The sequence below is a fragment of the Podarcis tiliguerta genome (assembly GCF_965153285.1).
Source record: "Podarcis tiliguerta genome assembly, chromosome: 5".
NCBI classification, from domain to species: Eukaryota; Metazoa; Chordata; class Lepidosauria; order Squamata; family Lacertidae; genus Podarcis; species Podarcis tiliguerta.
In genome coordinates, this window is record NC_139538.1 from 69142985 (window position 1) to 69165603 (window position 22619).

At 45.2% G+C, this 22619-nt stretch overlaps 1 protein-coding gene across 2 annotated transcripts; it reads right to left on the reverse strand.

Annotated features, from left to right (window-relative positions):
• Window positions 1-15084: 15084 nt before the first annotated feature.
• On the reverse strand, window positions 15085-20511 carry FAM241B (family with sequence similarity 241 member B). Of its 2 annotated transcripts, none has more exons than XM_083441349.1 (3): window positions 20383-20511; window positions 18429-18555; window positions 15085-16929 (listed from the first exon to the last, which is right to left on the reverse strand). In XM_083441349.1, exons 2-3 carry the CDS (start codon window positions 18519-18521, stop codon window positions 16651-16653), a joined length of 372 nt encoding a protein of 123 aa, XP_083297475.1. In that variant the 5' UTR covers window positions 18522-18555; window positions 20383-20511; the 3' UTR covers window positions 15085-16650. The 2 variants fall into 2 exon arrangements, with proteins under 2 accessions (XP_083297475.1, XP_083297476.1); XM_083441350.1 differs by having other exon boundaries at window positions 19884-20449.
• Between the last annotated feature and the right edge of the window lie 2108 nt (window positions 20512-22619).

A 22619-nucleotide genomic window follows, 5' to 3' on the forward strand; every position in this document is an offset into this window, starting at 1 on the left:
ATTGGTGGCTTTAGGCAGGCCACTAGTCTCACAATCTCAACTGCCCATCTGCAATATAAGGATGACAAGAACACGGGCCAACTGCACAGGATTGTTGACTAGAAGGATTGCTGAGGGCTAATTTTGACTGAGGGCCAACAATGGGATCTCTTGCGTGTTCAGACCCAGAAACCTCCCCCCTGAATAAATTCACACTTGACTCAAATTTTGGTTTTGGTTTTTGGCAGAATTTAGGCCACAACTTTATTGATTACAGAAAGTGATTGGTTGCATAGGCTCTGATTCGACTAGCTCCCTGTCATGGATGTAGCACTAACCCAGGGTTCCAGCATAGGTCAGCCAAGGGTGAACACCTGGGTAAGCGGAAAGCCGGGAACAGGCTATCTCCGCCACCCAAATGTCCCCCTGGACTCAGGCACGGGCAGAACCCCTTCTCAGGGGTTGAGCAAACCACTGAGTCCCTGTATTCCTTTAATGGAATACCCTTCACATAGGGATGGTGAGAGCGTTCTCCCATCCTGAACCAGAGCCTATCCGCAACCTTACAAGTTGTGACGATTTGCTACGTGGCAGGCAAAACCCAAATGGCAACAGCCAGTCAGCCAAGTGGGGAAAATTCCTGCCATGCCCCTGTCCCAACGACAGACGCAGTGGCGTAGTGTGGGGCCGGCCGCAACATCGGGGGGGGAGGTGCGCTCGAGGTAAAGGTAAAGGGACCCCTGACCATTAGGTCCAGTCGTGACCGACTCTGGGGTTGCAGCGCTCATCTCGCTTTACTGGCCGAGGGAGCCGGCGTACAGCTTCCAGGTCATGTGGCCAGCATGACTAAGCCACTTCTGGCGAACCAGAGCAGCACATGGAAATGCCGTTTACCTTCCTGCCAGAGCGGTACCTATTTATCTACTAGCACTTTGACATGCTTTCGAACTGCTAGGTTGGCAGGAGCAGGGACCGAGCAACGGGAGCTCACACCATCGTGGGGATTCGAACTCCTGGCCTTCTGATCAGCAAGTCCTAGGCTCTGTGGTTTAACAGCGCCACCCGCGTCCTGGTTTGGTATAGAAGCCATAATATCTGCATTGGTCAAAAGTTCATTTTTGTTTCATAGTCTTAGAATGGGTGTGGCTGTGGGAAGTTGTCAGGGAGAGCACTTGCATTTCAGAATTTACCACTATGCCACTAGGGAGGGGGTGTGGATTGGGACAACAGTGCTAGAAGAGGGAGAGTTCATCCTCCCCCCACACACATGCTGTTTACCTTATATGGCTCCCTAAAGTTGCCGTTTGCCATCTCCACAATATTTCCCTATTCCATCCCTCAGGGCTGCAGCTCCAGTCAAGAATCCCCACCTGTGACTTCCATAATTTCATTGCAGATCTTCACCATTCAATCTAGTTTGGCCCTGGGACAATGTACGTGACAGCCAAATGCTGAAAAAAGTTCCAGGTGTGCCTGAAGTCCCACGAATTTGGGGGACCTCATAATGAAAGTCATAGGTTGTGAACTTGTTCTCGCTGAATGCTGTTCTTGGCTGGTATTGTTTCTCAGCAAAAGGTGAATGAAACAAAAAAAATTGAAAGGGGGCAGGACCAGCCCTGACCTGTAACAACCCAGCTCTGGAGCTTCCTACCACTCGAGAGCCAGCATGTTGTAGTGGTTAAGAGCGGTGGACTCGTAATCTGGTGAACTGGGTTCGCTTCCCCGCTCCTCCACATGCAGCTGCTGGGTGACCATGGGCAAGTCACACTTCTCTGAAGTCTCTCAGTCTCACTCACCTCACAGAGTGTTTGTTGTTGTGGGGGGGGGGGAGGTAAAGAAGATTGTTAGCCGCTTTGAGGCTCCTTTAGTGGGGTGAAAGGTGGGATATCAAGTCCAAACTCTGGGGAGAGAAAGCATGAAACAAAGCATTCTGAAACTGAGCTTGCTAAATCAAAAGTATCCTAGGCAGAAGGCACCTGAGGCTACTTTGCTCCAGGGTCTATTCAAGTAACTAACTGTATGGACTGCATCTTATATAATGAACATTTTGTACAGGAACATTTGCCAATTTCTTTTGGAGTGGGAGAGTAGTGCATTAAACAGATATTTGTAAGCACTCTGCCAATAAACCAAACTTTGGGGAAATTGCTCCATTTTTCTACATAACCTCCCCACCCCTTCACCTAGTATGAATAGATTTTTGTTGAGCCGCGTATTATGGAACGAGCCTGACTGTTCCAGGCTCTGTGTCACTTCATAACCTTGGCTTTATTAGCCCCGGTTGCAGTAATTCTGAGAAATCTTAAGCAGGGGCTTTGATTTTCAGGGCCTGCTTTCTCTTTAAAATTAAAATGCCTTTCATCATTTAGAAAACAATCCGGCAGGATGAAAAAAATTTGGAGGGAAAAAAGGAGAGAGGAGGCTTGGAGCAATTAGGAGGAATGATTGAAATACAGGGGATCCATTTGAATTTCTTTTCCAATTTATTTCCATATGGAAAAGAGCCGTGTTCCAACATTAAATGTGATAATAAAAGCTTAGCATCCTCTTGCAAGATTAAACAGGCATGTTTGCAGCCACCTGAGACTTATTTGAGGGGAAATGTCCAGATGGGCATAGAGTAGAAATTTCAGCGTGGGAGAGGCCTCCTTAGATGTCTCATCCAACCTTGAAGAGACCACTCAGACGCAGAGCATACGCCTGCCAACACGTCAGTTTGTCAGTCTCTTTACAAGCCTTTCTGCTCCCTCATTATATAGGGCCTGTCCAAATTGTTCCAGGTGGAAGCGTTTGGGGTTCTGCCGGAAGCAGCGATGGTGGAGTGTGTTGTCTACAGTAAATAAAGTAAACGACTATAAGGACGACCTCTTTAAATATCTATTTCACCGGTCAGACGAGTCCCAAGATATTTTATTCTGTAGCTGCCAAATCCCTTTTGGCCTTGGGCAACTACCACAAATGGATGAAGTTACCTCACAGGGCTGTTGTTGTGAGGTTTTTTGCTCTGAGTTTTTTGGAGCAAGGTCACAATAAAACAACAATACTCATAATAATAACATGATGACCCCAAATGCTTTGGTCAGTTTTTTGGTAGAGTGGATCTCTTGCCTCCTCGTAGCACGACTGTTTTGTGCTCCTGAATTATTACAGTGGTACCTCTGGTTACGAACTTACGGTAATTCATTCCAGAGGTCCGTTCTTAACCTGAAACCGTTCTTAACCTGAGGTACCACTTTAGCTAATGGGGCCTCCTGCTGCCCCCACACCACCAGCGTGCGATTTCTGTTCTCAGCCTGAGGTAAAGTTCTTAACCTGAGGTACTACTTCCAGGTGAGAAGAGTCTGTAACCTGAAGTGTTTGTAACCTGAGGTGTTTGTAACCTGAGGTACCACTGTATTCCAATATGGTTTGTTCTTGTGGTTTTTCTTTTATGGTTTGTAACTGTACCTGTTTTAATTGTTATATTTTCATGACCCACCCTGGGCCCCTGTGGGAAAGGGCAGGACATAAATGCAAATAATAAACACAAGTATTTGCTGTCTGAGTCCAAACAGCAAATGTCACCCCCGTCCCCACCAACCCCAAGAGTGGGTGCATTGTACCTAAGGCTAGTCAAGTTATTTTGGCACTAGAGACAGAAAAATCCCACAAACACCCTCTCCCTTGAAGTAAAAATACAGGAAAAGCAAGTGATAAAGTAATAACTTGCCATTTTGGGGGGACATCCAAAATTAGCAGCCTGAGGTGGCCACCCCATGCTGCCTAATGGTAGAGCCGGGCCTGCATAGCCCTCCAGGCACGTGGTGTGACTTTCTATGTCCTCTGCAGATGAGTTCTTCCTCCCACGTGGCTTCAGACCAAGCTGGAAAGAGCATCTGAGTGGAGAGATGGCCCGATTCCCAGGTACATACATAAGCTCCACTTGAATGTTTGCTTTCCCATTTTACTCTTTAAATCTTTATCATTTAATTTATGGGCAAGAGCAAGCTAGTGTCTAGGAGGGCAGATAGGAGGTTGCTCCAACTCCTTCCCTGAGGCACAAAATGGAGAAAAGGAATGTGAAAGATACTTAACAAGCTCACTGAGATTGCTGTGGCATGCAGTGTGAGCAGACACTGCATTCACCTTAAATGCTGATTGTCCAGTGTAAATAACTGCTAGGGACAATCTGGGCAATGACAAAGTTTCAACCAAAACTGGATCAGCCTTGAAAAAATAGAAATGTAGATGAAAGGCTGCACACCTTTACCTCTTCCAGCACCCTCATCTGTTATGCCATTTCCAGACTGACGGACTGTTCTGCCCACAACCCCACACAGAAACTACAGGTTTATCCTTTGCTCTGTCACTTGTTTTGGAGGAACTGGACATGGAGGAGGGGGTTAATTTCCTTCATGAGCCCAAATCACCCCATGTGTTAGGTAAGCCGACAGGTGCAAGGTCAGGTCAGCCAAGCCAGTTGCTATGGCAACAGCCCAGTGCCATCTATATAAGTGATTAAGGCACATCAGCTCAGTGTGTGTCAGGGCCAGTCTTGTGAAATGAGTAAGCCCGACCGGAAGCATGAGTCGGGGTCTGTGTTTCATCTTGAATTGCTGGAGCAACAGAAATACTTTGCACTTTGTATATATCTGCCTCTGCGTTGAGCTCAGTGTTGTTGTTGCGAAAGCGGCATACAGATATTAAATGAAATCGTATCCCTGTCTCCCTCAGGCTCTTTGCTAACCCTTGTCTCAGTCTCTCAGAAAGAAGCAGGGGTGTGATGAAGAGGTTGAGGTGAAATTCGCTGTTGCCATGACAGCACTGTATTGGGACAACCAATCAGTTGTCAGTGAGAATGCTCCATTTTGTGACAGGAACTGACAGGGTTCCTGCCCTGGTTCTAGGCCTCATGGAAACAATTTACACCTCCGTGGCAGAGAGGAGAGAGAACCGAGAGCCAGGCAACTGCAAAAAAACATATGGGCATATTTTTGCAGAGCAACATGGTCTAATAAGTTCCCCTTACACAAACACTTTCCCTGACTCTCCGCTTTAACTGGAGGTTAAAACTATCGAGCAGTCAGTGTTATATCAACACCTCCAGATCAGCTTCAATAGGCACCCTTCAGTCGAGAAGGGGCAGGGAACTTCCCTGGGAAAGATCTGAGGCTATAGGCAGTGGAAAACGAATTTTCCCATTCCCCCATGAAAATTCATCTCATCTTGATGAATTGCAGGACGAAATTTCCTTTATCATCCCAGGGATCCATCTCATTTGCAAAGGTCCTGGGAAACGTAATTTGTTTCTTAGCCTCCTGCTGTCTGTGGTCTTCTTGCTGAAAAGTGACATCATTTACAAAACCAGTAGCAGCAGTGATGGAGTCCCAAGTTGCTCTGCAAATCATTTTGCAGCCGGCCATAAATAAATATAGGAAATTGTGCCATTTCAATATCGAGAGGGTCGTAGTTAAAAAACGGATTTTAATTTGGATTACAAAAGAAAGGAAAAGCTCTAACCTGCATTATGAATAGCACTAAGGAGAATTAAATCTGAATAGTGCCTAAAAACTACATTATTTTTCAGAAGCAATGCTGTTGACTTTTAATTATTCCCCCTGCGCAATGGAACTTTACTTACTTTTCCTCTTTAACTTCCAGCTGAGAGTGAAGTCTGAATTTCTTACAATGATCCGGTGCTGCAGTGGTTTTTATTGGACATAAAGCAAGGAATTGATAACAGTCCAATCCCATAAACTGCTGTGCTGGATTATAGTGTATAAGATCAATCACAAGGTCCCACCATCAATAGTTCTCATTCTACTACTTGATCCAATGCTGTTACAGGAACAGCTATATTAGCCAGGATGCCCAGCCATGGTAAGATACAACAGTGCTATTAAGACAAACAAAGATTTATCTAGCTCAACCTCCAAATCACTATAGTTCCTGGATTTATAGAGTGATCTAGACCTGCTAAAATTAATGGAAGCTTTACCACTGATTTCAAGGAGATGCAGTCTGTACTCTTCAAGTTTGTCTCATTTGTTGTGGTTGCACATCTTCCATGATAGAAGCAACATGCACTTCCTTATTCCTGGACTTACAGCTTGTTTCACAGTTGCCTGGTGCTAAAGGGAGTTGAGACAACACAGATGTGGGAAGAGTCACCACAGTCATATAGCAGGTCAATTCTGTGAGATTGGTGGATTGCTAATATCCATGAACCCTGTCGCAGAAGAGGCAAAGATTCCACTGTGGAACTCGCACTTCACGGCCATCACACAGGAAGCAAAAATTAACCCTGTTGAGAATATGTGAACCTTAACTCTGAGTCTGGTTCTCATCAAGCCATCGCAGGGGAATGAAACTAACTAACAGGAGGGAGGGAGAGACAGAGAGAGAGAAAATGAAGTAAAACTTGAAGGAGGTTCACACTGGGGTCACCTTAGACCACAAAGCCAGAGCATCATTTAGGAAAAGCAGAAAGGCAATCAAGGAATGTCCCTTCCATAGAGTCTTCTCTATGATTCAGGCAGTGCAAAAAATAAAATAAAAACAGAGTACAAAATTTGCTTTTGCTTACACAGTTTAGGCTGCAACCCTGGGAGCAAGCTCCATTGAACACAGTGGGACTTCTGAGTTAACATGTATAGGATTGTGAGCTTAATCTGATCTTCTGCTAAAAAGCAACACCTCCTGGAGCAGCTAAGAACATTAAAAATAAGAGATTTACAATAAATACACAAAACAATATAAAAGCGTAAAGAGATTTAAAAAACAGGATGTCAGATAAAAACAAAATAGTCTTTAAAAGGACTTTGTGGAATTTGTGTGGTGGTTAGACTATGTCCAGCCCTTATTGAGCATTTGTTCTGGTTTATTTGAGAAGTTGTATGAACAACGAGCATTCATCCAGAATTACTTGCAGGGCATTTACATCTTTCTATTATTCATTGGTTCATTCTACACTTTCCAGTGCATTTCACCACCACGTGCCAAACTGCAAAAACTCCTGTGTGTTTGTTTGTGTGTGCGTGTGCATGTGTGAAAAAGTAGATTTGTTGCACTAGGGCAACAGGGCATTTTTTCCATTTTAATTGTGCAAACCTGAAACTCTTGCATGTGCTTCAATCCCTTCTGCAAAATACTGAAAGTCTGCAGGCACCCTGTGTAGAAGTGAAGCAAGGAATTGTCTTACACCAAGGGAAATAATTGCTCCGTTCAGTATTGCCAGCACTGACTGCAGGAGTTCCAGGCAAGTGTCTCTCCCAGCCCAGCCTGGAAAGGCTGGACCCCGGAGCTTTTGCATGCAAAGTGTGTACTCTACCACTCTTCCACCAAGATTCTTGGAGTAGGAGAGGGAATTCAGAAAACTCAGATTCCTGATGAGAAGGACAGGCAGTTTTTAGTGCAATTCTATCTACGCTTTGTGGCATTTGCCTATCATCACAGTTATTAATATATGTATGGAGAAACACCAGGAAAGTGCAATGCTTCGTTGGCCATCCCAGAATTGTTATGGATGTTTCTGTGTAACAAACATGTGATGTGCTGAAGGAGAAGTGGATTTTTCCAAAAGCACAGGAACAAAAAAAGAAAAGAAACACCCACCCGAACCTTTCTGCTCCTAATTATCTCCTCAAAAACCTCCTCTAATTATTTGGGCCTCCCAAATTATCCTGCTCTTGATGAAAAAGTCATTCGATTCCCAGGAGGAATTCCAGATCACTGACCGCGTGTAAAATTAGGTGGATCTTAATCAGGCAACGGTCCATGTTGGGATCTGCTGAACAGAAAGAGATATTCCTGAGATTTTTGGTAATAATCCAAATGAGAGCGAAAATAGCTGTAAAGGGAGGGGAAAAAGAAGCTAACAGCCCACTCTTTGGCAATAATTGCTGCCCGGCCTTACAACTGCAACTTCAGACAGACATTCCAGTGAATTGGATGCAGGGACAGCCATCAGTCTTCCCACCCACCTCACCTCATGCAGGTCGTACGCCTTTGTTCTTCTCTTTAATGTCACATAACCATTAATGCATTTTCCCATTTCTTCATTGCATCATCAGCATCATTATAAAAAATGAAGAGAGGTTTTTCGGTGGCATTACAGGATTAAAGGATTTTTTTAATTAGCATGATGCATAGCTGACATCTTTTGCAAACTTCTAGGAAATTATTGATTGATAGGTTGATTCATTTTTAGCTTGGCCCTTCAGAGTGATAGGCATCCATCGACTGAACACAGTGGGTGTGCTTCCAGGTTGCCCCCCTCCCTACATGCTACATCTGTCTTCCCTCTTAGCATCAGCAGATGTGGTGGGAATAGAAGGATTTGGGCCTAAGACTGTAGCTTTCTCATATATTCCAGGGCTGTGCTCTGCCAAGGGAAAGGTGAATAAATGGAACAGTATGTTGGCCTCCTCAAAGCAACACTGATGCTTCGTGAAGCTAAGAACTGTCCACCGAGACTCCTTTTTATGGTTAACCTCTCCTTTCTCATTTCCTGCTCTTACTTATTAAAGATGGCAAATTAAACCCTGCATCCTGCTTGGCAGAAAGTTTCACATGACCCTACCCTTGTCATGCCAACAACTACAAGAGTGCTGGATTGAGCCTTAAGTGTAGAAAGAACAGCGACATCTGCAAGCTGCTCCACAGTTGCAGGGAAACCACTGGACAACACTATTGCCACTGACTTCAGTTGCTCAGCTCTCCAATCGGGACCAGCCCTGCTTTTAGGCAGAGTGAGGCAGTTGCCTCCTGCGACAAATGTTGATGGGCTGGGAGTAGACAGAGCTGTGTGTGCCTTGCTGCCTTCAGCTGACATGGAGGATGCTGTCCCACTGCCAGTGTCAATGTGAGTCAGTCAGTCTGGTCAGCTTTTGCACATCACCTGTTTGTCGCTTACAGGCAGCCCAGTGGGATTGTGTGTGCCATGAAGGTCCTGATGGGAAAACTGCATAGTGCTGTCAGTCACTGCAAGCTAGTTGTCGCTTCCAATCAATTGATTGGTGCCAACAGCAATCCTCCTTTGCTAAGGAGCAATCAGGAGCACTTGAAAGCTCTTGATGTTTCCTTGACAGCCACATTTCTACCTGTCCTATCTCTGATGTTATATATGACATCAGGTGTGGGGCAGGCAGTCATGGCTTGGGAATGGGAATAGCCTCATAGCCAAATTGAGATCCATGACAGATCTAATTGGGCCCAGGACCCAGAAGTTCCCCACCCCTCAGTTAAAGAGATATTGTGTGTGTGTGTGTGTATGTGTGTGTGTGTGTGTGTAGTTCTCACTCTCTTTTACTTTGAATTGGTTTGTTTTTTAATTATTCTTGTTTTAAAATGTGAGTCGCATGAAGCATTGTCTCAGGAAGACAGAATATAAACAGTCTAATAAATAAATAAATTTAGGCACCAGCAGAAAACGTGCGTTGATAGAGTTATCTCTCCCTAACAACAGATCCAGTAAAGCTGGACTTCACCATAATGAAGGAAAGCTGAAACGGTTTATCATATTTTGGCTGCTTGTAATTTGTTTCTGTAGTTTTTGGATCTGCACACTGTAACAGCACACAGAGTGCATATTAAAATGTTACTTTCCCCCCATACACTTAGAAACACTATGAGTCCTAAAGGAGAGGCTGGGTGAATGTTGTGTTTCTGCATAGCACAAAATGGTTTGACTGGCAAGTGATAGTGCATAGCCTGTTTCAGTAACAGGGGGGAAAGAGAGTCCAGGGTCCATCAGCTTGTCAGGATACAACTACAGCTGTGCTTTAGAGTCTACAGAAAACAACACATCTCCAATTTTCAGTGACAGCAATTTGATACAAGGACCAAAAAGTATGTGATGTACTTAATCTCTGTTTAATACTTTGTAATCCAACCCCCTTTAGCTTCCAGGACAGGACGCTGGCCCTGCTAATAGACAGCTGCCTCAGGCGGTCAATTCTGGGTGTCATGAAAGGGCAGCAAATTGTTGGTTATTGATTATTGTTGTATTGTTACAGCCAAGGGAAAGATAGTTGAAATAGATTGCCAAGGGAGAGACCCAAGTGCCACAAAGCAAGATGTGTATGTTGAGACTGTGGCTTGAGTGGACCCATGCAGGGCTTGGAGCATGCCGTAGGGGTCATGTGACTCCTTGAGTTGTGAGATGGGTGTGTTCTCCATTTGTGAGCACTCTAACTCCATATAGGTAAATTCACTCCCAATTTGACTTGGGTTCAGAGTAACTGCTGACCTCCTCCATGCTGAGCAGAAGGCAGCAGCAAAAGCAGCAGCAGTTGAGCCCCTGGATCCTATTCTTCCCCTTTCCCCACAACTTTTAGCAGCTGCAACCAAAGAAAGGCTTCTGACACAGCGCCTGAAATGGCAACCTGCCTTGGGCATACGAGACTGAGGATGCAGCTTGTTTAAAAACTAACAAAGCCCTAAATTGCATTTACTGCAATGTTTTGCTAATCTAGACATACATACATCAGGGAAAGAGGAGTAGACTGCTCATTCAGAATTGACATCAAGACGACATTCAAGGACAACTTGACAGTTCTGCTTCCTCCTCTATAGTTGCTTCCTCAGGGAGTCCTAGAGGGATAAGCATGAGTCCGTGTGCCACTTGTATTGGCTACAGCATTGGCAGAGTTCTTGCTCACTTATCCTGGACTGGCATTTGGAGCATAGTCCAAATCCTAAAATACCATGCAGCTTTCTCTTAATTTTTATTTTTATATATTTTTTATCTTCTCTTTCAAAATTGCTCAGTAATCTTCTATTCTTGGCCATGGCGGGGGGGGGGGAGATATCCAACTAAGGCATATTCAGCATAGACCTATTACAATCAATGTTAAGTAAGTTGAGTCCATTGATTTCAACAGGGAAGAAGGTGGTTTCTGCAAGTGCTTTAGAGGGAAGTGAGGGGCAGATGAGGGTCATCCACTTGGGAAGGTAGCCCATCTAAGAGAAGGAAAACTAATCCTAAACCTCCTCCGCCTTGCACGATATCCTTGGGAGAAGAAAAAGCTAAGGAATAAGACTGTTGGATGGTGCCTTGTACGCCTCCTTCCGGCTGGTGCCTAACATATTGCTCGTTTTTCCTTTGGACCACATCTTGTCATCTGGGCAGCCCAGGACCTCCATACACACTGCCCAGGCTTGTGCCCCAAGGAGGTCACTTTGGTGATGATAACGCAGTAGTTTGACTTCACCCCCAGAGACAGGCTCCATCATCTCTCGAGGCAGACGGATGCCAGCAACAACAGCAACTAACAGGGAGAGAAGAGGCACTTGCCCTCCTCTCCTTCTGTCCATGAATTGGGTAAAACAAGCCTGATTTCACCTTGCAAACATAGCTGGAATTAAAAGGCTTTTCCCACATAGGACTGCACTGAAAGGCGACTGGCTTCCTTTTCACATTAGCAAATGTAATTCATTCCCCTTCTGAGTTCTCTTTTCTTCCTATGAAGTCGTTTCTTCTCTCATCCACAGGAGCAAGTTAACAGGGGGTTAGTGCCATCTAGTGGAGATAACAGGAAAACACAAACTTGCCCCTCCTCGGCTCACATGGATTTAAAATTAATTGGTTGGTTGCTTCTCAGGGATGGGTGAACTTCCTCAGCCAGAGACTGTAATTTGTTCAACCAGCAAGGAATTCAGTGTTACAGTTTTGGGCAAAGATTCTCTGGTATTTCAAGATGCAAAGATACACAGAAGCACACTATGGCAGAAAAAAACATTAAGCTGCACAATATCCACCAGGTGGCACACCTACAGTACTTGGGCAAAAGACCTGCTACTTTTTTTCCTGGGTACTGCCAGATATATAGATGAGTTACACTAAATTTACAAATTAATTTGCCCCCTCAGTGGTTATTTTCACAGCACTCCAATAATTATGGGCCCTGATTTGTTGTTTTGCCTTTCATTCTCTGCACTAAGGATCAATACCAGCTGTTTTATAATAGCATGTCATTCATTAATGACTTGGGACAGGAATACATTTTTAAAAAATTAAACAATTACATGTGGGACCTGTGACATTGCCTTGTGGAGTGCTCTCCTTCAGGGTTTCAGCCAGGGAACCATGTCCATTTTCAGGATACTCCATTCCATTTCCCCTCCTTCTCCAGCTGTGATCCCCAGCCCCTCTGCTACCAACACACTCAGTTTTCTGTACATACATACCTAGTGCTGGTAAAGGTTTATTCCCCCTTCAACCCACTTTTTATTCCCTAAACAGCTCCATGAGTTTGACTGGTGTCAGAAACAGCAACTGATCCAGGGCTGCTCTGAATTCTTAACGCGAAACCCACAGTAAGTTAATATTGGGAAGCCTTTTAGAAAATACCAAGTTTGTTATTTTCAGACAACCAGGAGATAATAGATGCCACATTTTCTTATGGCAACTGGAGATCAAGAATGTACGTTGCTAAGTCTGGTACCTGTACACAGCAGTAGGGAAAACCAGATTGTTCAGAATCAAGTATATGAAGAGTGCCACTTTCACATGCCACCTTCCCAGTCTCCTGCAACATGCCCTTTTGGGAGCAACCTCGGGAGTTGTCGCATGCAAGGAGGGGGAAACTCTTATTTGCAAAGACCTACCATGCCATGTTTTGTTTCACTCATTATTAGGGTGGGTGGAGAAGTGGAGAAAACATGCAGCAGCCATACATCTGAGACCCACGAGTCGATAGCCACATTTCCAGGAGCTGTCATTTTAGTTTTTTAAGAAATCAGCATGTTTCCCATGTTACAAGAATGGGTGGTGCAGTAATGTAAGTTTAACTCTCTCTTAGAGGGAGAGGAAGCATCCTTCACATCACCTGTGAAAACACTCAGAGAGACTCTCACATCCTGGGCTTTCCAAACCCAACACTTTAGGACTCACAAAGCCATGTTTGATCAATATAGTGGCTGAAGTGTAAACATGCACTCATGAAAACCAGCCAGTTGGAAGTGACACTTTAAACCCCTTCTTGGCAGAGCACTGCTCGCTCTCTGCATCTCTTGAACTTTTCAGAATGATGCTCTCTTTTGAGTCCCGCACGTACAAATCTGGGCTGAGTGTTTCCCTCCCTCCCTCGGCCTTGCTTTGTGTGACTGATGGATGGCCTGAGGGGTTTCCCTCCGCAACCCATTCCTCGAGCCCCCCACCCCACCCCACATGCCTGAATGGCTTATTAGGGAGCCCCTTTGTGGTGTAATTGGATTTCTCCCCTTGTTAGTTTGAAATGAAAATGTCATCTCGATCGAGGGAGGAGCCCATTCAACTCAAATTAAAGCCGGTCATCTCTTCAGTGAGCTGTGAAGCTATTCATGCTGCAGCAAGCAGCTGCAACTGGAGGCGCTCTCGACAATGCCTCAGAAGTGCTCTCCAACCCCAGCTCCCTCCCCACAACACACCCCACCACACACAACTGGTCTGCTTCTGTGGTGTGACACACACATATATTGGCCAGCCCAAACAGCACATGTTAGTCAGGAAAGCTGAAAGCTCAAGGTCCCAAGGAAACAGAAATGTCAGGAACTGGGTTTGAAGTGGAGAATCTTAGGGATCCCTAGGTGAATGAGCCATCACAACTGGCCTGGCATCAGCAGGACCACAGAACCCAGGTGGCTGGGTCCGCATGCCACCATTTATATTTCTCCACAATGCCTTGGGCACTGTGACACACGTTAAATAGCAGCTTCCCTACCACCAGGTGAGCCCACGGTCTGTGAAGCTCACCCATGCAGATAGTACTATGTCAAGGTATTAGTAATGGGTTTACAAAATGGCCTCCAAAACCCAAGTATCAAGGGAGCCTGGAAGCAGGCCATTCTGGGACAGGGAGTGGGACCGTAGCCTCATCACCTACCAGGCCCAGCCTGGCCTCCTGCTGCCGCCATTTACCACTCCAGACACAGGCAAATACATGGCAAATACCCTCAAGGAGCCAGGCTCGGCCCTCAAGTCTGAGCAGACATGTTTCAAATACAACATATCATGGGAACATGGTTATTTAAGGAGATTAGGATTGAAGATTAATGCACCCGGAGGACAGGCCACCCACCCCCCTTCCACTTAAACCCATTGTTCTGTTATTGTAGGGAGCATCACCTCTACAGCAAGCACAGGAGCAAGCTGCTAACAGGATTAGTTCTGTTACTTGAACTCACAATAGTGGCTGCCGGCACTGAAGGACCACCTCTGACAGGGGGTTCCCTCAAAAATTCAGACAATCCACAAATGCGGGTGAATAAAAGCCAAGTGAGAGAACAATACTGGGGGGGGGGGGGGAGTCACAGATTATTGCGGGTCAGCTTCCCAACCCAGTAGTTAGGCAACCCAGTCATGCCAAGCATATAAATAATAAAATCATTCTCATCATCCTCATCATAGCAATCAAGACTCCAGAAGTTGTTGCAGCCACATCCTGTGAGCTCCTAACTCACACATTAAAACTGCTTATGAGCACGGAGAGGCTGAGCATCTCCCCATGTACTTCTCCAAGCTTGTCTCTCCAGCCCCTGGGTGAGCAGAAACAGTGGCGTGGCTCTTTGGATCCCAGCCAGCACTGCCGCCTTCTCTTTGATACATCTGCTAACCAAGTGAGTGACTGAAAAGCTGGAAGCAATGCTACCTTACTAACCTGAACAAGCAAAGTTTCCTCGTTTGCATTTGTTTAAAATTACAGAATATGCTGAGGTTTAAGAACGGACAAATGTTTGTGAACCATTTTGGGGGGCTTTTTGGCTGAAAGGCACCCCAAAAATAAATTCTAACCCATTCACAGCCTGTCCTGTTCAGATCTGTTCTTCATCTAGACAAGGCAAAACAACTTCCAAAAGCAAATAGAGGTATTTTTGTTTATAGCAGCTTATAGCAGCCACTGTCAAGCTGTTGGTGTATCTTCAGATGGGAGGGTTTAGTCATTTGAGTGGTCAAAGTGTTGTGGATGTTATATTTCTACAGCTTAATGTTATACTTTTGGTTTTAAACATGTTGTAACTTGCCTTACGTCCACAGGATAAATCTGAAATATAAGTTATGTTGATAGCCAGTTTTTCATTTAAGCTTGCAGCATTCATTATTAGCAGCCCAAGATCAAACACATAAAGGAATGGAAGCCACAGCCATTTGGAAAGGAACAAAAGATGTGTATTAAGGAACAGTTTGCAACTAGTATTACAAAGAGTTGAGGGAAGTGGTTACAAAGCTTTCCTTTGCTTGGATTAGATTCCTCCACTCCTGTTTTCAAGAGGAGGCCACCACTAGCAGGGGGGAAAGTGTGGGTGGGTGGGGAGTTCTCCCACCAGGTCATTTTGCAAGGACGCAGAAATGTCCATTCACGTAAATTAACAGACATGAGAACCACGTTACACATGCCCACTGCACACTCACCTAGTAAGGCTCCCCCACTGCAACACACACAAACCACACACACATTATGAGACAATGGATGGTTTCATGCTTAAGGCAGACCCCAAGTGAGCACCCCGGGAGCCAGCACTCACACAGAGGCAACCATTCATCAGCACTGTTGCCTCCAGCATGGGGACTGTGTATGCGACAATGCAAAGTACAGGGGCCACACATACAGCTCCCAACATGGAAAATAATTCTCAGAATTGGCCGTCCTCATGTACGCTGATTAGCTACAGAGTGGCCTCCTATCAACTATGCAAAGTGTGGTTCCATGATCGACATTTCCACACAAACCCAAGCTTCTCTCCATTTGGAGATGGTATTTTAATCCTGTGACTGACCTGAGTTAAGAAGCTTGGTTTTCAATCAATCTTCATGCACATGCCTGTCTTTAAAAGACCTGGACACACATCTCAGAAGTGATAGGTGTTATACCTATATAACTTGCTTTAAACCAGGGATGTGGGGCCTGTGTTTTCCCCTCCAACCAAAGGAAGCAAAGGCTCAAGGTCGGATCGTGACCAAGAGTGCCAAACCAAACCCAATCCATTTTACGACTCCCAGATTATGAGCGCAATGCAGCCTTGTACAACCTGGTGCACTCCAGATGTTGCCAGATGCCACCTTGAATCACTCCCAAACTGCATGGCCAATAGCTAGGGATTGTGGGAGTTGTAGTCCATCTGAACCTGAAGGGCCACACATTTCCCACCTCTGCTTTAAACCTTCTCAGTTATCATGTTACCTACCTCCTCTCTAAGGGCAATAAACAATGCCTACTTAGTCATCTCATAAAACTGCCTTTTACATACGAGGTTCATTAAGCGCTTTTGTTGAGAGAACAAATGAGAGATCCACCTGCTGCCTTTTCACCCCTTCAGTCAAAAAACTAAGCTTCAACCAACAACCCTGAGATTGCCTCCACACCCAACTGCTACAACCTGAGCAGCACAACGAGAAAAAATGTAGTGAGCCTTGTGTCACTGAAATAAAGTAATTTTTCATGCTTCCGCAGGAAGCCAACTGAAGTAGAAGAAACTGTACCCTCATAAACTCACACTCCATATACTGCCTCCCCCAACTCATTTCTGTTCCCTACAAAATCTATTTACATAACATTTTGAGGGTGGGAGCCCATATGGGCACACATACACACAAAGGGGGCACATTTGACACCCCCCCACACACACTCTCTCTAACATGCGCTCACACACCGGATAAGGAAATGTGGTTCTCCATCCGCCAAGCAGCAGTCATGGCTTGTAGAGAAGTCCCTGTCATCGCTGGCTTAAGTGAGAGACAACGTAGATGAGGCCCACCAAGAGTAGGCCACGCACGCCAACCATCATGAGAAGGAGCAGCAGAAGGATGGACATGACTGGCTCCACCACCTGGTTTCCAAGGTTCCACGTGAGGAATCCCATGTTCACCAACTGTTGATTGATGTCTGAAATCAGTGAGCGCTCCCCTGGCCTTGCTGCATCCTGAGGCGGCGGCGGCTGCTGTTGGCGGTAGTGTTGTTGTGGAGTAGGGCCTGCGTTCATGTTGAAAAAACCCTGCGGAGGAACCCCAGAGAAACAGAGTGAATTCATGGCGCCAGATCCAGTTTGTCAGATACAGTAAAAGTCATAAAGAGCCAGAAATGCAGCCATTTGGGTGGATCATAGATTCCAAAGAGCAGGTACTACCACAGAGAGAGTTTTGAGAAATGAGGAAACTACAGAAAAACTTACAGCCCTCTTCGGTGAGCATATTCCACAGACAACGTTTAAAAATATTTTTAATTTCTACTTCATCCTTAAAAATAGTGCAAGGCATTAAAATGCACCAGAAAACTTAATTTTTTAAAAAAACCAACATGGTTTAAGAAAGAGTAAGCCTGCAATCCTATCTATGACAGCTGGACTTAAGATGCCAAAGAAGGCTCCCCGCCTACACAGAAATGGAGCCAGAAACAAAATGCTGCAGTGTGGATGACTCCTGTTTTCAGGATATCCCATCCTCCTCCCATTCCTCCCTCATGTTCTGTCCCTGGTTTCATTTGCACTATACATTTGAAGCAGTATCATACAGCTTTTTCAGTCATGGCTTCCCCCAAAGAATCATGGGAATCGTAATTCATCAAGGCTGCTGAGAGCTGTTGTTCCTCCCTCAAAGAACTAAAATTTCTAGGGTTGCCTGTGGAGAAGGACTGACAAACTCCTCTGACAATGTCCCACTCCTGCTCCAAATAATCAAGTCAGTATTTTGTGACCAGTGAGCACACTCAGTACTCACCAAACTGTTTTTTGGCCTCCTCTCTCCCCGCCCCCTTAATCTTTCCCACCCCACCCACCCAAGGCTTTTCTTTTGAACACACATCTACAAACCTTGGTGTTTCCCTGAGTCTGTTGATAACCCCTCTAGGATGAGAATGGTGTTGTTTTTGATATGCAATGACTTCAGAGAACTAAAACCCCTATTAGTATTGATGATTCAGAATTAAGGCTGCCATGTGAACCCTGGCTAGGCAGCAATATAGGCCCTACAGTATCCACAGCCCTGCTGATCGTGGCAGTCAGGCCAGAAGGGTGGGCAAATCTGCTGCACCAGTGACAGCAGTGGGGACGACTCAGGATCCAGCAAGTTTCTCCTTCCTGCCCCTGGAGGACCCCATATTGGGTCTTTCTGCAGGCTGCCACCTCAGGAATCTCACCGGACAGCCTGCATATTTGCAGATGGAATAGGGAACTCCACATGGGCAGCGACTGGCAGGGTTAGGAACTGTGGTCCAGTCCAACTCCCCCTCTCCATCTCAAGTTCAGTACAAAGGTGGTTCAGATTACAGTGCCCAAATGCAATTCTGTGCATGCTTACTTGGAAGCAATCCTGGCTCAATTTTGCAAATTTACTTTAGAGGAAACATGCACATGTACTTAAAAGGGTAATCTTTGAACAGATCGACCAAACTTCAGAATTAAGCATCCATTTGCAACAGGAATATTGAAGCCTTTCAAGTTCCTCATATAATAATTCCCAGCAAAACTGAAACACCACATAAAGGTCTTCTCCTCACCGGCCGAGAGGAGGTTCCTCTGTTCTGAGTGCTCTGCCGCACTCGAGGGTCATCGTCTTGTACGATGTCGCCGTTGGCCAAAATCCGCACCATCTTTAAGGGTTGTGTGGTGTTTGTTTTGCCACCCCTGTTAACATAAAAAAGAAAAGAGTTTTGAACAAGCTCCAACTGTTGTCTTAGGGAAAGGAGTGCAGTTTAGAGAAGCTAGGACATATCAAATTAATATACATGAAGGCAGTGCTTTATTTCTAAAAAAAATAAAAATGTTTAGGGGTTCTCTTATTTTCCTACTCATATTGAAATACTACCCCTCAATGAGGCCAAACTTAGATTCACAAAATGTTTAGGGGTATGCGTACCCCCAGAAAAAAAGCACTGCATGAAGGCACATTTTTATACTCTCTATTAGTTGCTTCACAATTAATACTGACCCCCCCCCCCCTCTTTTCATGGTCACAATGGCTAGTGCAGATTGGAATACTTATCACACTTTTCACACAATCCTAAACTGTACGCAAAAAAAATCTATTCCATGGATCATTCATATAAAAACACTGGGGGGGGGGGGGACAAATTGCCAAAAAAAACCAACCAGACAAGCCCTTTGACTAGCAAGAAGAAAGGCTGACTCACACACTCCTGTACAGTAGAGCCATCATCATCCAGTTAAAGTGGATTAATCACAGGACTCTTTAATCGATTAAGTTGGCACACACACCGTAAGAATGAAAATGAAAAGCATGCTTTGCTTTTAGATGATGCATGCATTTGTCGCAAGACACCATCTTGGAAAAGTTAATCCCTCCTAGCTGAGAGAGAAGAACAATTAATCACAGTCCATTTCAAGCAGTGACCCTAGGCACAGTCAGCAGGGAGCAAGTCCCATTGAATTCAATGGGGCTAACTTCAGACTAAGCAGGGATAGGACTGCACAGTTGATGAGTCAGAAGACTTTTAATCGTTTAATCCAATTAACTGACAAATGGCTGCAGCCTGATATCTAAACAGAAAGGTGAAAGTCTGTCTCTAATTCCTTGGACGATTAACAGAAATCACAAAGGGCAGATTTTAGAGAAAGCTCCACACATTTGATTAGACCCCAGGGCTGCATCTGAATATAGATTTCTAAGCACTCAAACAAACCTGGGAAACAGTCCCATAAAAGCAGTTATGCCATGGTGGAAGACAGTCTGATGCTGGTGTCATACATGACCTGACTGCAGTCAGGAGGACCATTACAGATTGATGGCCCAGGCATATCTTTTATTTTTGTTATTCTATTTATCAGGCACCGCCTTTCGCTAGAGGCAACTTAAGGCAGCTTCACAAAAGCACAACATAGTGTACTTCAGGAGTGAGATGAACATCCAAGTTCCCCTAAAAAACACTCAGGCAGATTCACACAGTATTAAGCCATAAGCTAGAAAAATCCCCAGACCCGTTAAAATTTCTCACCTACAGCTTGAATTCACCAGGTAGCCTTAGACACGCTACTTCTCTGTCAGGCTCAGCTCTACAGTTGCAATATTGACCTACCTCGCATTGGTAAGAGTTAACAAGCAAGCAGAAAACACAGGTAGCAGAATTAAGGGACTCACTGCTACGAGTTATGATAACAGAGCTTAGTTTTTTTTAAAAAATGTGAATGCCCAGCCACCCCTTCTGACAAGGAAACGGGCACTCTGCACATGCTCGCAAAGCGCTACTTATTCTTGCAGCTGCTCCAGGGCAGACACCCAAACCCCCTCGGATAAAGGGACCAACTTCCCACGCTGCATTTGGCTCAAACAAAAGCAGGTAATTCTGCCCTGCTTTAACCAAGGGGATCCGCATTTCTTCGGCTGCATCTTAGGATTCTGCGTTTCTAACAGAGCTGCCCTTTCAGAGGATAAAGCAAAAAAAATTGGCGGCGGGGTGGGGGGGCTGAAGGAGCAGTTAGAGATGCACCACTCGCCTCTTTTCTCCCCCTCCGGCTGGTGCAAAACGTCTCCGGCTGCTGCTCCTCCAGCTGCTTCCTCTCGACTGTGACACATCTGAAGCTTGGCAACTTCCTACAGGCTGTCGGCGCCGGAAGTTGCAAGCAGGCGAGGGAAGGGAGAGGCGCAAAGCAAGATCCTGCGGCTAGAAGCATTTGCAAAACCTGAGCAGCCCCCTCCTCAGGCGCCCTCCGTGAACTGCAGGTTGCTTGACGGTAAGAGAGCTCGCGCTGGCGGACGGAAGGAAGTTCTGCTGGACCAGGGCCTTCCAGATGTTTTGGCTGCGGCTGATGGGAGGGCCAGCCGACCTCGGGATGGCCGCGTGTTCCTCGCCCCCCCCCCGGTAAAGGGGGAAAAGGAAGGCAGGGCTCCCCTTGCACCTTTAACCGCTGGGTAGAAGAGAGAATTGCAACAGGTGCACAATATACCTGTTGACATTTTCCTCTTCTGAAGCTTCAGGAGACTTGCACTCTTTTTTCCTTTACGTGGTCATCATAGCTGTCAACGTTTCCCTTTTTTTAAGGGAAATTCCCTTATTCCGAATAGGATTCCTCGCAAGAAAAGGGAAAAGTTGACAGCTATGGTGGTCATGCTAGTTATTGTAAACAGATGTGGGCTGGCCCTACCCACTTCTCTGTCTTTAGGAAATATCCTGGTGCAGAGGTCAGCAGGAGACCCTTTTAGTGACAAGTAACTTAATACATAATTGGCTAGTTATTGCAGATCAACCAACTCTTGAAGAGAGTGCCTTACACTAGGCAGAGAGAGGCAGCTGCCTTAAGCAGTACAGTGGTCCCTCGGGTTACATACGCTTCAGGTTACAGACTCTGCTAACCCAGAAATATTACCTCGGATTAAGAACTTTGCTTCAGGATGAGAACAGAAATCGTGCAGCGGCAGCACAGCGGCAGCAGGAGGCCCCATTAGCTAAAGTGGTACTTCAGGTTAAGAACAGTTTCAGGTTAAGAACGGACCTCTAGAACGAATTAAGTACTTAACCCGAGGTACCACTGTATTTAACTTTCTGTATTTTTACTGCCACAAAGTGGGTGTAAGGGCATTTGGATGATTTTCTGCCTCAGGTGCCAAAATAACTTGATTCATCAGATTGTGCTAACATGGGGAGGGGGTGTCATTTGCTTCTCTGCTTCAGAAAGTTGAACCCAAACTAAGTTGGTTGCAATTCCCCTCACCCTTGAAATCAGTGGGACTTATATCCTAGATTAAGTTCTACTAATTTAGCTGTAGTAAGCACTACTGAAATCAGTGGAGCACATTACTGAGTAGGCATATATAGGCTTAGGCTGGCCCTAAGGTGAAGAGTTGTATTCAAAGGAGCAGGAAGATCAATGTTGTATTAGTGCAAGGCTATAGGGGGGAGGCAGGGCACATTGATGCAAGGAGCACATTGATACACCAACAATATTTCAATATCGAGAAACGTTATTCGTGTCGTGACATCACTAAAACCTGTCTATGCATGTGTGAGTATGATAGTTGCGAATGCACCGCCCGCCAGTTCGCTCTTGGTGTTTGACGAGAGTAGGTATGTTTTTAGCGCAGCCAACTAAAAAATTACGTGAAATGTAAAAGTGTTTCAACACTGTTTTACGTTAAGATTTAAAAATACCAAAGGTAAGTTATCCCACTCAGTAATCAGGATTACACTTGATTTTTAAATAAGTTCAGTGGTTTTATTAATAACTGTTAGTTTTCTGAAAATGTCTGTTGGGGCACTTTGATACACTAAGACGTGGGGCACATTGATACGTATAAAAGTGCCCCGCTAGTGTACAGTAGTGCCCCAATATACAAGTTTGCATGAAATCTCTAAACTGATTTCCTAATCATGAAATTTGAAAAGAAAAACACTTGTTTACTACGTGGCCAAAGTCATTTCTAAATATAATATGACAGATTATCAAGTGTCATATCTCAGGGAAAAACCAGGATATTGTATGTTTGTCTTCCCCATTGTAGAAGATAAGGCAAGAGATGATTTCAAGGATGTTGTTTTGCAGTTGCCAAAACCATATTTATCAAATGGCACATCTCGAACATCATCTCTTTATACTTTGTAATGGTTCTAGGGGTTGCTCGTGCGTAAGTTGCCGCCACTCCTGGCTAGGTTACCTGGTTGAACCCTTTCTGTCTGGACAGCCTCAAGCTTCGTGGCTGCCTTCGTCGCTGGCAAAATCCGTCAGTGGGCATTTCT

What these genes read in the sequence shown, in the direction of transcription:
- FAM241B (XM_083441349.1), bottom strand. Translation starts at nt 18,521, where the DNA reads ATGGTGCGGATTTTGGCCAACGGCGACATCGTACAAGACGATGACCCT. An exon ending in GAGGAACCTCCTCTCGGCCG is followed by an intron (nt 16,930 to 18,428) that starts GTGAGGAGAAGA and finishes GTTCCTCCGCAG; the next exon opens with GGTTTTTTCAACATGAACGC.